The sequence below is a fragment of the Gorilla gorilla genome, chromosome 16 (assembly GCF_029281585.2).
Source record: "Gorilla gorilla gorilla isolate KB3781 chromosome 16, NHGRI_mGorGor1-v2.1_pri, whole genome shotgun sequence".
Classification (NCBI taxonomy): domain Eukaryota; kingdom Metazoa; phylum Chordata; class Mammalia; order Primates; family Hominidae; genus Gorilla; species Gorilla gorilla.
This window is the reverse complement of record NC_073240.2, coordinates 97,499,444-97,516,286: the sequence shown is the minus strand read 5'-3', so window position 1 is coordinate 97,516,286 and position 16,843 is coordinate 97,499,444. Positions and strand designations below refer to the sequence as shown.

Here is a 16,843-nt window from a genome sequence, read left to right as displayed (position 1 = left end):
TCCAGGCTGACTTCACATTTTTTCTTTTTTTCTTTTTTTTTTTTTTGAGACAGTGTCTCACTGTGTCGCTCAGGGTAGAGTGCAGTGGTGAGATCATAGCTCACTGCAGATTCTATCTCCTGAGGCTCAAGCAATCCTTCCACCTCAGCCTCCTGTGTAACTGGGACTAGCACCACCATCCCCATCTAATATTTGTATCTGTTGTAGAGACAGGGTTTTGCCATGTCTCTACATTCAGGGGGGTGAGCTCACTGCAACCTCCACCTCCCGGGTTGAAGCGATTCTCATGCCTCAACCTCCTGAGTAGCTGGGATTACAGGTGCCCACCATCACATCCACCTAACTTTTGTATTTTTAGTAGATACAGGGTTTCACTACATTGGCCAGGCTTGTCTCCAACTCTTGACCTCAAGTGATCTACGTTTCTTGGCCTCCCAAAGTGCTGGGATTACAGGGGTGAGCCACCACACCCAGCCTAGTATGCCTTTCTATGGCTGTTGACTTTGAACAAGTTAAAGATCTAAGTGTGAGCTTAATTGTTTTCTCCAGCTTCACAAAAAGAGAAGACTCTAAGTGCTAGGCTTCGAGTGAATCTGTAGTGTGCACATTTCTACAACCTCAGTGTGGCTCCAGTGGGAATTGAGCCGAATCTAAGCACTAAATAACCCTAATGATACCAAGTAGGAGCTCATCAGGGAGCTGTTGAAGAGTTTGTCAGAGCATATTAAAATACAATACATTCACATAATCAAAAAAGGTACATCGGTCCATCTGTCTATACATTCCTTTCTGATATTAAATTTGTCCAGGGACTTTTCAAAATTACATCACCTATCCCTACCCCTTCCTTTGTGAATAAAAATGTGGCAAGAATGGAGAGCAAATCAGAATAATGCACGTTGGTGAAAGTCCTATAATTGAAATCATTATTGCTTAAGACACCATTGCTTTAATCAGCCCTATCATAAATCAATGCTTTTCACAAGTGAAGGTTTAAAATAAAATGCTGTTAAACAAATTGGGCCTCTTAAAAGGCATGATGCAATTGGGAAGCTACGGAAAATGGATAAAAAAGTGCTTTCTGAATGGATTCACTGGTTCCAGCATTTTGTCCTCCACTTAATTTTAAAAAATATATTACCTGGTCCTTTCTTAGAAATTACATATTGGAGGTCTATAATGGCCAAGCCTTTAACCCATTAAAAAAATTTACTCCCAGGAACAGTTAATATTTGACGTTTAATTGCTTTTTCTTGTTGGAGAGGAAAATGGTTTTTTTCTTCTTTTCTTGATTGACTTTTCAAAAATCACCTTGTGAGCTATAAAAATGGAGATGATTTTCAAAAACTGCGGTACACATCTGTGTGTATGCAAGCATATATGTGTTCATGTATAAATAAAATCTCCCATGTACCAGAAGCTGGTGCTTCCCTCACAATAACTCTGCAAGGCAGGTGTGACTATCTCCATGTACTGAATTAGGTGGCAGAGGTCTAGAGAGGTGAAATGATTGCCTGGTGTCACTCAGGTAGTAAGTGGAGCAGGGGGTGGCTTGACCACAGAGCCAAGGAAAAAGGTCATGCCAGTGGTCCCCATCTTGGAGTGCAAATCCTCTCAACCTCTTTAGCAAGCGCCAGATTCAGGAATATAGCAGATAATCCACACCACCAGCAAAAGTCAAAAGAGCCCAACTCTCATCTTTTCTAAGCATTTTAATGTGAGTCCTTCATGGTAATTAAGGTAGGAGAAGCCATTGAATCAGCCCTATAAATCATGTCCACCTGGAAGAGAGTTCTTATTCAGGGATTTGTGTGAATAAGCAGGGAGGCTTTGGGAGGCCGAGGCAGGTGGATCACGAGGTCAAGAAATTGAGACCATCCTGGCCAACATGGTGAAACCCCATCTCTACTAAAAATACAAAAAATTAGCCGGGCGTGGTGGTGGTGCGCGCCTGTAGTCCCAGCTACTCGGGAGGCTGAGGCAGAATTGCCTGCACCCAAGAGGCGGAGGTTGCAGTGAGCTGGGATCATGCCACTGAACTCCAGCTTGGGCAACAGAGGGAAACTCCATCTCAAAAAAACAAAAAACAAAAAACAGAAAATAAAAAAGTAAATAAAAACAAAAAACAGGGAGGTCACAGTTTTCTTATTAGAACAGTGCTCATACAGACATCAGATGAATTTTGGGGCCTCCCCAGGAACTGTTTTAAAAGAAAGAGGGGGCCAGCCAGACATTGGTGTGGAGAAGGTGAGGAAAAGCCTCCATTTGGTTGCCTAGAATTAGAATATTTCCAAGTCAACACTGTCAATCTCCCCACTCTGACATGCAGTAAATCCAGTACCCACAACTAAAGTGTTTTCTTGCTTTCTTTTTCTTTTCTTCTTCTTCTTTTTTTTTTTTTTTTTTTTTAGACAGAGGGAGTCTTGCTCTGTCATCCAGGCTGGAGCGCAGTGGTGCGATCTCGGCTCATTGCAACCTCCGCCTCCCCAGTTAAAGCAATTCTCCTGCCTCATCCTCTCAAGTAGGTGGGGTTACAGGCACCCGCCACCACGCCTGGCTAATGTTTTGTTTTTTTAGTAGAGATGGGGTTTCACCATGTTGGCTGGGCTGATCTTGAACTCCTGACCTCATGATCTGCCTGCCCTGGCCTCCCAAAGTGCTGGGATTACAGGTGTGAGCCATCGTGCCCAGGGTTTTGCTTTCTTTTCTTTTGTTCCTTCTCTTCCCACAAAACCAGGTATTATTTAAGTCTCTTGAAAAGCTGCACAAACCAACTGTTCCTCCCAGATTATCCCTTTCAGAGCTCAGGTGATAAGCCACCTTGGGTTACACCTCCCATGACTTGTGGTCAGATGCGGGCTGTGTCATTCTGCATTATCCTACCTTACAAGAAAATATCTGTATATTGACCTCACCAGGTCCCAGTTCCTCTGGGAATCGTCCTGCATGCAACATCTTCACAAGAGTGGCAGGCAGTTGAATCTCTGGCCTTCGTGGGACCACTGGACATCTGGCAGAGAACCAGGAAACCACGGTTCCCTTCTGTGAGTCCCTCAGCCGGAAAACTACAAGGTGTGTGACTGTAGGATGAGGCTTTTTGAAAGATGAAGTACGACACTTTGAGAAAGTGTTTGGAAAGAAACTGGCTGATGTCGAATGGAAATTTGAACATTCACAGATTTCTTTTCCTAGATATAGAAACGCAAAAGCTTACATGTACACATTTAAAGAAAATTAAATTATCTTTTCTTTCTTGCCTTCCTTTTTTTCCCCGCTTTTTTTTTTTTTTTGGTCTTTTTCTTTTATTCCTGGTTAATAGTAATTCCCATTTTTAACCAAGGAGTGGTAAAACTGACAGTGTCATATTGCTGATAGGATATATTAGCAAAATCCTTTTGGAAATTCATTTGCAGTGTGCATCAAGGGCCCATAAAAATGTATGAGAACTATGTGATAATAAGGAAACAGGATATGCATTCTTAATGCTTATAAATACATAGGCAAAATATACATAGTTATACTAATAGGTAATATTTATTGTCCACTTAATATATGACAAGCACAATGCCACATGTTTTACAGGCATTGTCTCATTTATTTTGTACACAGACTTTGTGTGGTGGATATTATTATATCTCCATTTTACAGATTAAAAAAGAGAGGCCTAGGGAGACTAATTGGTTTATTTGGAGTCTAGTGTGAGATTTCAACCCATCCTAATTGATTACAGAGCTTACACTATTAATTTATAATACCTTATCATTCCTCATAATATGTGGTTATAAGTAAAAAACAAACATTAACAACCAAAAAAAAAAAAACCCACACCAGCAAACAAAAATCAGAGAAGCTCTTCTCTTATAATAACCACATGAAAAAATAGGAAAGCTTAGATTGAGAAAACGGCCAAACCTAAAAAAAAGCGTATTTGCAACCAGTTAATAAAATGACAGGTAGCCTTCAACACTTAAATGTTTTAAGTTTTTTTTTCTCTGGATGGGAATTAGACCCTATATGAATGATTTTTGACCAAAAGAATCTAATTGATATTATTCTGCTAATTTAAGGAGTTCAAGGGAACAAGTCTTACATGTAGTTGCAAAGGACTTTGAAAGGACTTTGTCCAGACTTAGGTGAGAATTTTCTTTTGGACTGGGACCTAGATTAGTGTTTCTTAACTTTCTTAACTTATATTGTGTGAGAACATAGCTGAAGATATTAATGGAATCTATGGTTTCTCTTTCTCTCTCTCTCCAGAAAAACACATATATTAACATTATTCAACATTTTGCTGTATATATTTTAATTTTATCTTTTTTTCAGGAAACTTTGAAAATTTTAGGTTTATTGCTGGTTTAAGATTTAAACTAAAATTTCCCTTTCTGTTTTGGCTTCCAGAATGTTCTTTATACCTCAGAGAAAGGACTTTCCTTTTTCTAATAATTTTTTTTTTTTTTTTGAGACAGAGTCTCGCTCTGTCACCCAGGCTGGAGTGTAGTGGCACGATCTTGGCTTACTGCAACCTCTGCCTCCCAGGATCAAGCCATTTTCCTTCCTCAGCCTCCAGAGTATCTGGGACTACAGGCACACGCCATCATGCCCAGCTAATTTTTGTATTTTTAGTAGAGATGGAGATTTCACTATGCTGGCTAGGCTGGTCATCTTGAATTCCTGACCTCAAGTGGTCCACCTGCCTGGGCCTCCCAAAGTGCTAGGATTCCCGGCATGAGCCACCGCACCTGGCCTGTATCTCTAATAATTTAAATACTGATACAGTTTCTTCAGAGTGTTGTCTACACCTGGAAAACTGAGGTCGGTAAAGTAAGCAAGTATAATGCATAATTTAGTTTCAATGTTTTCATTAATATGATACCATACCATTGTGAACACTTGTATTTGGTTGCATAGCTAACAACTACCTTTTGGATTTTTCATGTTAGAATGAAAAAAATGCATGGCATACATCACCAAGAATCAAAGGTTGTGCCTGGCAGTGTAGTTGACTATGTAATAAAGAGAGAAGCTTTGCTAGGTGAGTGGACAGCATTATGAGAGGCTTTGTTCACATCTGCAGAAATGCATTTTCGTTAAACACCTGTGTTAAGCACATGTGCATAAGGCACAGTGATAGATGGATGTAAAACATGGGTAGATGATGTCCTTGTATGAGATTCTACAAAGACTCCGATGCGTTGAGGTTTGGAAGCACTCAGGCAGCCTCCTGGCACTATTGGCTGTGCTGCTAATGAGATTACAGGCAGGGCATGATTTCATTCCATGTAATATTTTTGTCATTAGGAAGAGGCAAGTTATTTTTACCTGTCAATTTCTGTTTTTTGAAATTGAAAAATTCTCAGGTATGAATCCCAAAAGACTTTACATGCAACCTCCATGTCCTATTCAGGGCTGTTCAAGGAGAAGACAGAAACACCATGTTTAGAGGTCATTGGTCCATCTACTCTAGAAACTTCCCCTTGGCAGTGGTCCCTGCCTATGTTACAGAAGACGGCAAAAATACGAGCCATCGTGCATCTGGCCAGTTCTGCAATGCTCCATCCCAGGGGGAAATTCCTTCCTCACTCCAGCTGGTGAACAGCTATGCCCTGGAGCCCAGGACGGACATGCCTTGTAACTTTTTAACTTAGTTAGTGTAACTACCAATATTATTCCTATTCATATAAATGTCTAATCCTTTCTTGAATCTTGCTAGACTATTTGCCTCAATAATATCCTGCGGCACTGAATTCCACAGGTAGATTATACGCTGCTTTAAAAAGTATTTCCTTTTCTTGGTTTTAAATTTGTTGCATTTTAATGTCACAAAATAGCCCTTGTTCTTGCATTAAGTGGCACAGGATAGAAGCATTACATATGGACCCTTATTTCTTCCAAGCAGTTTCTTCACTAATATTAAAACCCTATTTTCTTCATATATTTTCTATTTTGGCATATATAATCTTGATTTAATGAAATGATTTATGTAAGTAGTCTCACACTATTTTATGAACATAGTAGGCACTGGTGAAAAGCTTTCCTTGGCATTCAATGTCATTTATTGGACAAATATTTATTGAGCATCTATTATGTGCAGGAACTGTTCTAATTTTGGAGAGTCAGCTTCACATAAGACTGGGTCATTTTTCTGAAGGACTTACTTTTCTAGAGAAGGAGATAAGCAGTAATATAGTGAATAAATCTATGAACCTCATGGTTTCAGATGGTATTAAGTATTACGGGAAGATTGAAAGGTGGCTGGAGCCGATTTGCATTGCACAGTCAGGGAGTGGCTCTCTGAAAAGGGGACAGTTGCCATCAGCTGTCAAGGAGCCCCCTATGTGAAATCTCCATGAAGGTGAACTCCAGCTCCGAAACAATGCCCAGTAGTTGCTGAGGCTCAATCATTATTTGTTGAGTGCATAAATGAATTAAGGTTGAGAAGGAAAGCCTTAGTTACTAAAATCACCAGGAATTTACTCAGTGGATTCAGGGGGATCATTTCTTGAATGCCCGTGTTCTGTAACTCCCAACACTGTGGGAATAAACAAAGCAGGGGCTGTAGTTAGTTAGACTGGGTTTCAAGACCTGACCATGGTCCCCAGCTTACCAGCTGTGTGTCCTTGGGCAAGTTACCTAATTGCTCTCATCCACAGAACCCTCCTTTATAAAAATGAGAGTAAACTTTCTTCCTTCACGGGAGTTGGAGGTTTGAAGGCAAAGTTAACGTGGAAGTTCTTTTTAAACTGCCAAATGGTGTAGAGGTGTGGTTATTCTTGAGGGAACCAGCTGTTCCCAGTGTCAGGCTCTGCTCTTTCATTTTTTCCTCGCTCCCTTCCTCATGTTCTGCTTCCTTCCATTCCCTATTTTATCCCTGCCCCTGCCTAAAGCCCACAGGGCATCCATGGGACTTAGCTTTCTGTCCCAGAGGTGGCTTAAGCAGGGTGGACATACCTTTCTGAAATTCTTATCTACGTCTTAGGAACTTTTACAGTGGAGCTCTTGTGTATTGATGCAGTGGACTGGATGTGGCTTTCGAATAGTGATTGTCTGCTTTTATTTTGTTTACTGCTTAATCTTCTGGGGTCAAGTTATCCAAACTTCTACGTATAAAGACAGTCCTTGCCTGAATTTCCCAGGGAATCTTGCCCCAGAAACCAAGCCTTTGGTTGCAATGGGCTGCCTGACTGCCTTCAGCTTGCCTCTGTGTTCCAGCCTGACTGGCATATGCATACACTGTTTCCTCATGTTGCCTCTTGTTATTCTTTTTAATTTTCCCTTAATGTACATTTTTTGTTTTTTTTTTTTCGTTTAGGCAATTTGAAATAGAGCATGTGCAGCTCTGCATAATAATATATTATAGGAAACATTTCAAGGAATAAATTATTAGAATTGTTTACATGCATGGTTCAAATTTACTGGCAAATTGCTTAGGCCTCAGTTTTATGATGTAGCTGCCAGCTAGGCTCCTTCAGGGTAAAACTCTGAAATAGGAGAAACTGCCCAGCGCTGTCCCTTCCCAGCACTTCCTCTCCTAGTTCCTGCCCTTTCAACACCTCCCTCCTTTCCCGCCCCCAGATAACTCTGTGGAGCTGCCAGGCCTTTTGCACCTTAATGTGAAGACATTTCGTGGGTCCTCCCCGGACCCGCCCCCAGCAAAGGTGAGGTGCGCAAAGGAATAAATCTCCAATGGTATAATTTTAGACACTGTGGCAACTGGGCAGGGCGGCTATTTTTGGCCATGGGGCTTTCTCCTTGACCTGAGATGATATTGCCTGGCTGCTGCCAGTGCACCCGGCCAACCCTGCAAGCGGTCTTTTCGCAACGTGTTTGCCATTCCTGGGGGCTGGCTTCTTCCTCTTTCTGTCAAGCAGCTCTATGCTCATGCACGATGCTGTGTGTTTGAGCAAGGGTGTGAAGCGGTTGACACGTGCCCACCTAGGCTTGCCCCAGGGTGACACTCTCAGGCAGTGGTCAGGCCACCTCTGAGGGGCAACGCAGATGGAACAGACGTCCTTTCACATTGGGGGTGGGGGAAGATTTCCGGTCCAGTTTCTGGGTCTCCCTCAGCCTCCATACTTGATCAGCTGCTCAGCGACCATTCTCTGAGTCACTCCTTCTCTGGGTAAGGCGAGCCAGGCAGCCTCCAGGCCACAGGGTTCATGCATTCTCGCCCACACTGCTTCATTTGAAGCCGCATCCTCACAGAGATTCTTCTGACCACCCGGCTTGCTGTCTTCCCACTCAAGCTCCTCATGCAGCTGCTGTCTGCAGACCCCCTGGACTGCCTGGGGAAGTGAGCCGGAGCTCCTGCAGCAGAGGGGTGGAACAGCTACACGAAGATCCGAAGGTGGCCAAAAATAACAGCGCTTTCCAGATGAGGGTAATGTTATAGCCAAGATCATCGCTGGGGTAGGGTGTCTTGTTCTTTGTTTTACAACCTAAAAAGTACACAGAAGACTCAAAGATCATTCAGGAAGGAGGAATAAAGTCAGTACAGAACAGAGAAATGGGAGCAGTTAAAAACAAAGGAGTTGAGTTTCTTTATGCCAAAAGAGAGAAAACAGAGGCCTTTTATAGATAGAGAGAGAGCCCTGGCTATCTGGATGGAAGTTCTGTTTTCTCCAGCTTCCATGGCCGCAAAAGAAGGGGAGAATTCTGAATTTGCTCAGAGAGAGAGAGAGAGAAAAAGTGAGTGAGTGAGAGAGAGAGAGAGAGAGAGAGAGAGAGGATATAAGGAGAGACTGACCAAGGAGCAAAATAGCAAGGAGTTAGACAAAAAAGGGAGAAAAAGATCAAGAGACAATGTTGCCGTCTCTTTTCTGCTATTGGATGAAATTTAATAGAAATGTATTGAGAACCAACTATATCTAATCCAGTTATCTATTTCTGCATGACAAATCACCCTGAAATTTATTAACTTAAAATCACAAAAATCAAGTTATGATGATCTGTCATTGTTTTGAGTGTTGACTGGGATCAGCTGAGTGGTTCCCACACAGTCTTTCTTGAGGATAAAGATGAGGTTTGGCGGTGGCCGAGGCTGGAGTCATCACTGAGGCTGCCTCACTCTCATGTCTACTGGTTGATGTTGGCCATGGCTGCGACCTCAGCTGGGGCTGTCAACTGGAACCCCTGCATGGGGTCACTCCATGTAATCTGAACTTCCTCACGGCATCTCATCCTTGCACTTCTCACGTGGCCACTCAGGATTCCAAAGATGAGTGTCCCAAGAGAGTAAGGTTGAGGCTGAATGATTCTTTATTTTATTTTATTTTTTTTCTTGAGATGGAGTCTCACTCTGTTGCCCAGGCTGGAGTGCAGTGGCGTGATCTCAGCTCACTGCAACCTCCACCTCCCGGGTTCAAGCGATTCTCTTGCCTCAGCCTCCAGAGTAGCTGGGATTACAGGCGCCCACCACCATGCCTGGCTAATTTTTGTACTTTTAGTAGAGAAGTGGTTTCAACATGTTGCCCAGGCTGGTCTCGAACTCCTGACCTCAAGTGATCTGCCCGCCTCGGCCTCCCAAAGTGCTGTCATTACAGGTGTGAGACACTGCACCCGGCCCAAATTATCTTTTTTGACCTACCAAGTGACCTTTTCTATTGTCCACCAATCACTAAGGTCAGCTCAGATTCAAGGGCAGGGCATTTAGATACCTCCTCTGGATGTGAGGAGTGTTAAAGAACTCATGAACATGTTTTAAAACTGCTGAAGTGTCCAATCATGGTGTCAGCTACTCCCAGCCTCTCATCTCCAGGAGTTTCCAATCTCCAATCTCGTTGAAGCTATCAAAGTCAATTAAGTATTCTGTGAAAAGTAATAAAATAAATACCCATTCACCAAGTGAGTGAGGTGATAGAAGAATGGGTACCAAGTGGGATACAAGATGAACACTCGCATTCGTGTAGGTCACAGGCAGAGTGTACTTTGGAAGGCCTGTGGCCACTGATCATTTGGAGAGCATTGAAGGCAAATAGGACAGCAGTGGCCGAGGTTCCCTCACTCTGGAGTGGGGGTGCTTACTCGCCTTATTCAAACTCCTATGTCTGTGCTCAATGATTTATTTATCCTCCTCTGCCCCGCCTTGGTATGACCAATTGTCCTTTATTTCAATTACATCATTCTGCAATGGTCCAAAAACCTTGCCTTTTTTGTTCTTCTGCTGTGACTTTATCCTTTCGGATTCGGGCCAGGTGCGGTGGTGGCTTACGCCTGTAACCCCAGTACTTTGGGAGGCCGAGTCGGGCGAATCACAAGGTCGGGAGATTCGAGACCATCCTGGCTAACATGGTGAAATCCCGTTGCTACTAAAAATACAAAAAATTATTTGGGTGTTGTCATGGGCACCTGTAATCCCAGCTCCTCGGGAGGCTGAGGCAGGAGAATCGCCTGAACCCAGGAGGCAGAGGTTGCAGTGAGCTGAGACCACGCCACTGCACTCCAGCCTGGTGACAGAGCAATAAATTAAAAAAAAAAAAAAAAGATTCACCTCCCCTTCTCCTTCCCTACATACTTGCTACTCCATTGCCAGTTTTCAGACCAGTGAACTTCTCTCTGCCCTTGTCTCATTCCTCGGTCAACTGCTTGAAATATACATATTCATCTTGTTTTCCTTCTTTATGGCCACTGTCTCTTGCCTCCTCAAATCCTATCTTATATTCCACGTGACTCACGCCCTTCTCTGCTCTGACTTGTCTTATCCCAGGAGCCAGTTGTCCAGCACAGTGTCATGGGACAGTGGGCCCTGGTGCCACAATGCCCGGCATCTCCACCAGATACAGCTTTGAGATCTTCATGATGAAGCTTGCTCCAATCCAAGGGCTGTCAGGTGGGGTTTGCGGTTCAGCTGCTAACCTTTCTTTGGTAAGCATTTACTATACTCCATCATCGCTGAAATTACTTTTAATCTTGATTTGGGCGTTTAGTCTCCTAATAGCACCCACTTGGGACATTCTTTGTTTCTGTTTTGTTTTGTTTTGAGATGGAGTCTTGCTCTGTTGCCCCAGTTGGAGTGCAGTGGTCCAATCTCGTCTTATTGCAACCTCTGCCTCCTGGGTTCAAGTGATTCTTGTGCCTCAGCCTCCTGAGTAGCTGGGATTATAGGCTTGTGCCATGACACTGAGCTAATTTTTGTATTTTTAGTGGAAACATTTTGTATTTTTCTACTAAATTTTTCTACAAAAAATTCTTGTATTATTCTACTAAATTCTAAAAATTTTGTATTTTTTCTACTAAAAATATAAACATTTTCAGTCATGTTGGCCAAGCTGGTCTCAAACTCCTGGCCTCAAGCGGATGCCTGCCTTGGCCTCCCAACATGCTGGGATTACAGGCATGAGCCACTGTGCCTGGCCAGGGGATATTCATTTTTAATCCCCATGTAGGTTGGGTCTCTTTTATCCTCTTAGTATAAAGTGATATATGTCCACTTTAGAAAATTTAGAACACAGAGACAAGCAAAAATAAGAAAACAAATACTGTAGACAGAAACATTGTTAACAACTTGATGTGGGCCTTTCTCATCTTTTTTCTTTCTAATTATGGTTTTTATATCCAAAAAAGTAGCATCACCACTTAGATGGTCAGTGCTTTCGTCTGAGCTACTTCCTATTTTACTGAACCAGTTCTACAGAATTCTATTCCCTGGCCCCAGCTGATTGGAACAGGTGTGGACATCTGGCCCAGCTGGGCTAGTCCCTGCTCTTTCCCTGGGATTAAATCAGATTGTATGCAGGACTGGTGCTATAATAACACATTGGCATATGTATTAGTCTATTCTCATGCTGCTAATAAAGACATACCTGAGACTGCATAATCTGTCAAGGAAAGAGGTTTAATGGACTCACAGTTCCATATGGCTGGGGAGGCCTCAATTATGGCAGAAGGTAAAGGGGAAGCAAAGGCATGTCTTACATGGCAGCAGGCAAGAGAGTTTGTGCAGGGGAAGTCCCCTTTATAAAACCATCAGAACTCACGAGACTTATTCACTATCAGGAGAACAGTATGGGGGAGACCACCCCTATGATTCAATTGTCTCCACCTGGCCCCTCCCTTGACACATGGGGATTATTACAATTCAAGGTGAGATTTGGTTTGGGACACAGCCAAGCCGTATCAACATGGGATTAGAATTTGTACCTCGAAAGCTAAAGCTTTAGTGGAGAAGGTGAGTAGAGGAGACAGTGAGAAGCAGAGGAAGAGATGGCGGAGTTCTAGGGGCAGAGACTCCTTGTATCCTGGCACTGATCCCTGCAGGGAATTTTGTGGAATCGCCTTGCATCCTTACCTAATATTCGTTTTTAATGGAGCAGTGTCTATGGGATTCTGATATTTTCATCTAACAATGCCTGTGCAGAATGACAGGCACAGGCTTTGGTCACTGAAAAATACATCATCGTTTTTTTCTGAGTCATCATATGTCCTCCTAGATTATAATTTTCATGGCTGCACAGTGACTATTGTGGATGTCTCAATATTGATGGGAGAAGTGCAATTTGCGGGAGAAGCTTGAGCTCTGGTGTTAAAGAGTACTGAGTTCCAATGCCCTGCCCTGACATTGTTGGCTATGTGATTTGGGCAAATTATTTAAACACCCTATGCCTCAGTTCCCTCCTCTGTAAGATAGGCACAACAATAAGGTTAAATGATGTAATGATTCTTAAAGTTCACAGCACATTTTCTGTCATATAAGTGAGGGGTCAGTAGATTTCACCTCTCATTATTTGTAATCATGAAACCAGTATTCTGTTACTGCTCCTGTAACAACCCTTCTATTTTCCGCATCCTCTCCTGCCTCCTCCTCCTTCTTCTTCCTCTTCCTCTTCTTCTTCTTCCTCTTCCTCTTCTTCTTCTTCCTCTTCTTCCTCTTCCTCTTCTTCCTCTTCCTCTTCTTCCTCTTCCTCTTCTTCCTCTTCCTCTTCCTCTTCCTCTTCTTCTTCTTCTTCTTCTTCTTCTTCTTCTTCTTCTTCTTCTTCTTCTTCTTTCATGGAGTTTTGCTCTTGTTGCCTAGGCTGGAGTGCAATGGTGCAATCTCAGCTCACTGCAACCTCTGCCTCCTGGGTTCAAGCAATTCTCCTGCCTGTTTTGTATTTTTAGTAGACATGAGGTTTCACCACGTTGGTCAGGCTGGTCTCGAACTCCTACCCTCGGGTGATCTGACCGCCTCAGCCTCCCAAATTGCTGGGATTACGAGCATGAGACACCATACCCGGCCTCTATTTTCAACATTATAAACAGAATGGCTGTGAACATCCTTACAGTAAAATATTTGCACATGATTATTCTTTGAGAAAAATGCCAAGAAGTTGCATTATTGGATCAAAGATTATGGACATAAAATTTTTTAAAAAACATACACTAGGGGCCAGGCTTGGTGGCTCATGCCTGTAATCCCAGCACTTTGGGAGGCCGAGGCAGGCAGATCACAAGGTCAGCAGTTTGAATCCAGCCTGGCCAAGATGGTGAAACCCCATCTCTACTAAAAATACAAAAATTAGCTGGGCGTGGTGACTGGCGCCTGTAATCCCAGCTACTCAGGAGGCTGAGGCAGGAGAATCGCTGGAACTCGGGAGGCGGAGGTTGCAGTGAGCCAAGTTCACACCACTGCACTCCAGATTGAGTGACAGAACAAGACTGTGTCTCAAAAACAAAACAAACAAACAAACAAAAAACATACAGTAGGATGGCTGTCTCTGAATCTTCAGTGTTACCCACCACCCTAGCCTTATCCATTGTCTTCTTGGCCTCAGATTTAGAGAAAACATGTTTCTTTCTGGGTCCAGGATGTGGTCTATGTTCACTTTCCGACAAAATTAAAACGTCACATCTGACATTTGAGTTGAGACTCTTTGGGTAAAGTTAATTAATTCATTTAGGTATTCACTTACATGTCAGGTATAGATTAAGTTTATATATAGCCTAGATTTATGGATTAGGTTTATATTTTGAGAGCTGGCTGGAGCGTTGCCAATGATGGAGTGGACTTTGCAGCCATCATAGGAAGAGTTCCAGATGGTCCTGAGGAAGTCAAATGTAGACTAAGGCTTACAGTATCTGTAAAATCTTTCCTTTCTAGAAACAGGGACATTTGGAATATCTTTATCTTTTAAAGTGCCTGGAATGACCTGCCATCGGCAGACCCTTCCCTGGCTTCAAGGCTCTGGAAAATATCAATACGAAATTTAGTGAGACGCTTCTTTGAGCCACCCACTGTGCTAGGCAACTTGGGAAGACAAAGGTAACCCTACATGATGCTTATCCTCAAGAGCATAGTTTGTTGGGGAAGTAGATGTGCAAACAATTAGAGGGTAAAGTTAAATTTGCCAGATTGGTGGTGTGCACCTGCAAGGAAATCCCAGAATAAGGCATTCCATGAGCCAAGGTCTGCATGCAGTTAGCCACTTGGTCCCCAGGGGGTTTTAGTTGTTCTAAAGTCATAGTATTTGATTTTTCTTTTTAGTTACCAACAATGAACACTGGAGATTTTAGATAAAAATACAGATTTCTGTCTTACCTTGAAAAAAATGAAAGAATTGACAATAATTAGCCCCTATTCCACCATGGTAACAGTGAGGGATGGCTGATCTTTTAGCCAGAGAATGAAATGAGTTCTCCTGCTGGGCATGGTTCATGTCTGTAATCCCATTACAGGTTCATGCCTGTAATCCCAACACTTTGGGAGGCCAAGGTGGGCGGATCACTTGAGGTTAGGAGTTCGAAACCAGCCTGGCCAAAATAGTGAAACCCTGTCTCTACTTGAAATACAAAAATCAGTCAGGTGTGGTGGCAGGCGCCTACAATCCCAGCTACTCAGGAGGCTGAGGCAGGAGAATCCCTTGAACCTGGGAAGCAGAAGAGGAAGTGGTTGCAGTGAGCCAAGATTGCGCCACTGCACTCCAGCCTGGGTGACAGAATGAGACTCCATCTCAAAAAAAAAGAAAGAAAGAAAGAAATGAGTTCTCCTTTTTAACTATAGTCCCCACTACTCCTTACAGTTTTATCCTGTACTGCTTCATTTATTTATGCTGTTTGTGTGGGCCCTGTGAGTTTAAGAACATGGCCTAGTGGAAGGAGGCTCTTGTTCTTTCACAGGATATCAGGGAAGATCAGAAAGATCTGCTAGAGGGGAGACCTGCAGGGTAAGCAGAAATTTGCAACATAGAGTGGTAGAAGGGAGGTGGAGCACCTAAGGTAGGGGCGACAGCATGTGCAGCGGCATGGGGCTTGGGCACAGAAGGCCTGCTTGGACAAAGACAAGCTGACAAGGATAGCAAGAAAGTTGAGTATTTAACGGAAGGGATCAAGAGGAAGAATTGGAGAAGTATGCAAGTGCCAGCTCATGAGCAGTCTCACATACCAAAATAGAGGCTTTGGATTTTGCTCTGTAAAAACTAGATTTGGCCTGGTGTGGTGGCTCATGCCTGTAATCCTAGCACTTTGGGAGGCTAAGTTTGCTGGATCACTTGAGGTCAGGAGTTCGAGACCAGCCTGGCCAACATGGCGAAACCCCTTCTCTACTAAAAATACAAACATTATCTGAGCATGGTAGCGGGCACCTGTAGTTCTGGCTGCGAGGGAGGCTGAGGCAGAAGAATTGCTTGAATCTGGGAGGCAGAAGTTGCAGTGAGCCGAGATCGCGCCACTGCACTCCAACCTGGGCAACAGAGTGAGACTCTGTCTCAAACAAACAAACAAACTGGATTGGATGACTGATCAGATAACAGCTAAAAGAGTTTCCAACAGTGCCCCGACTCCATGCTGATGCTGTGGAAAGCACATGGTGTGCAGCAGCTCATGAAATCCTAACTCCAAGCATGTAATACATGTGCTATTACAGAGGCGAAAAAGCAGATCGAGGGAGATAGGTTAAGTGACTTCTCCAAGGTCACAACCAATAAACATCAAAGTAGGAAGTGAACCCCAAGCTTCATTACAGAGCTTGCAATCTAATCATCGGGGCACCCCACTTCCCAGCTGGATTAGTGCTTCTGAACAACTACCCTGGCAGCAAAGTCAGGGTTGCACGGAGTGTGAGTGTGGGGACACTGAGAGAGCAAAGCTGCCGAGCTACTGGAGACCCCTGCATTGGCCAGAGAGCAGGAGGGCCTTCACCAAGGTGGCCTAGTGCTGTGAAGAGGAGGAGGTGGATGGGGGAGATGTTGAACAGGATACAGGATGGACCAGCGGGACCCTCCTTCATGGAACCTGCTGGCCATCGCATCGCCTTTTCTTTTCCTTCTTGGAATTCTCGGAGCACTCTGGGCGTCTTTCCTAGGGCTTGCTTGTGCCATGTCCCCATCCAGCTGTGTGCATCTTATCACATCTAGTATGTTTTGAGTTCCTTAAGGGCAGGAGGAATTATGCTTTATTTGCCTTAATATTTTTTTTTAGTTTTTACATTGCTGAGCATAGTGCTTTGGTAAATGAGTGAATTCCAAAATTATCTTATTCAGATCATTTCTCCTTATGTCTGCATTTTATAAGTTAGTGGCAAGTTAAATACTTTTTCTTTTAAAATATGAAAATAATTTCCTTATATAATCTACTTTAAACTACATTTAAATATGAGGGAAAGTAAGACTGGGAAGTTGTTTAAAAACAGCAAACCCTTTAAGAGTCAATGTCACATTTATTGCTATAAAATATTTTTCTCTCTCTGTTAGACATCTGGTTCCCATTACGTACAGTGTTGGGTACTTGAGTTCACCAGCCATTTTGCATACCAAGCAGTGTGCAGGCAAAATCCCCACTGACATCCACCCGTATGCATTTGCACCAGGTAATTCTTTACATTTACAGACAATCCTTCTATCACCAACTTAATTCTTACCAATACATTTTTGAAGTT

General features: G+C 43.2%; 1 protein-coding gene across 20 annotated transcripts in view; it reads left to right on the top strand.

The window, feature by feature from the left end:
• LOC109023491 (uncharacterized) overlaps positions 1-16,843 on the top strand; it is a 190,718-nt gene that overhangs the window by 33,466 nt on the left and 140,409 nt on the right. For 5 of the 20 annotated variants that reach the window (XR_008671607.2, XR_008671604.2, XR_010131087.1 and 2 more), the window contains exons 2-5: positions 2,919-3,072; positions 7,573-7,655; positions 8,244-8,377; positions 10,703-10,860. Coding sequence is in view for 2 of the 20 variants with exons in the window: in XM_063698860.1 (XP_063554930.1) it covers positions 2,919-3,072; positions 7,573-7,655; positions 8,244-8,294 (288 nt within the window). In the remaining 18 variants the exon portion in view is untranslated. Of the gene's footprint in view, positions 1-2,918; positions 3,073-7,572; positions 7,656-8,243; positions 8,407-10,702; positions 10,861-16,658; positions 16,775-16,843 lie in introns of all 20 variants that reach the window. The other 15 variants (XR_008671610.2, XR_008671606.2, XR_008671605.2 and 12 more) reach the window with 8 other exon arrangements.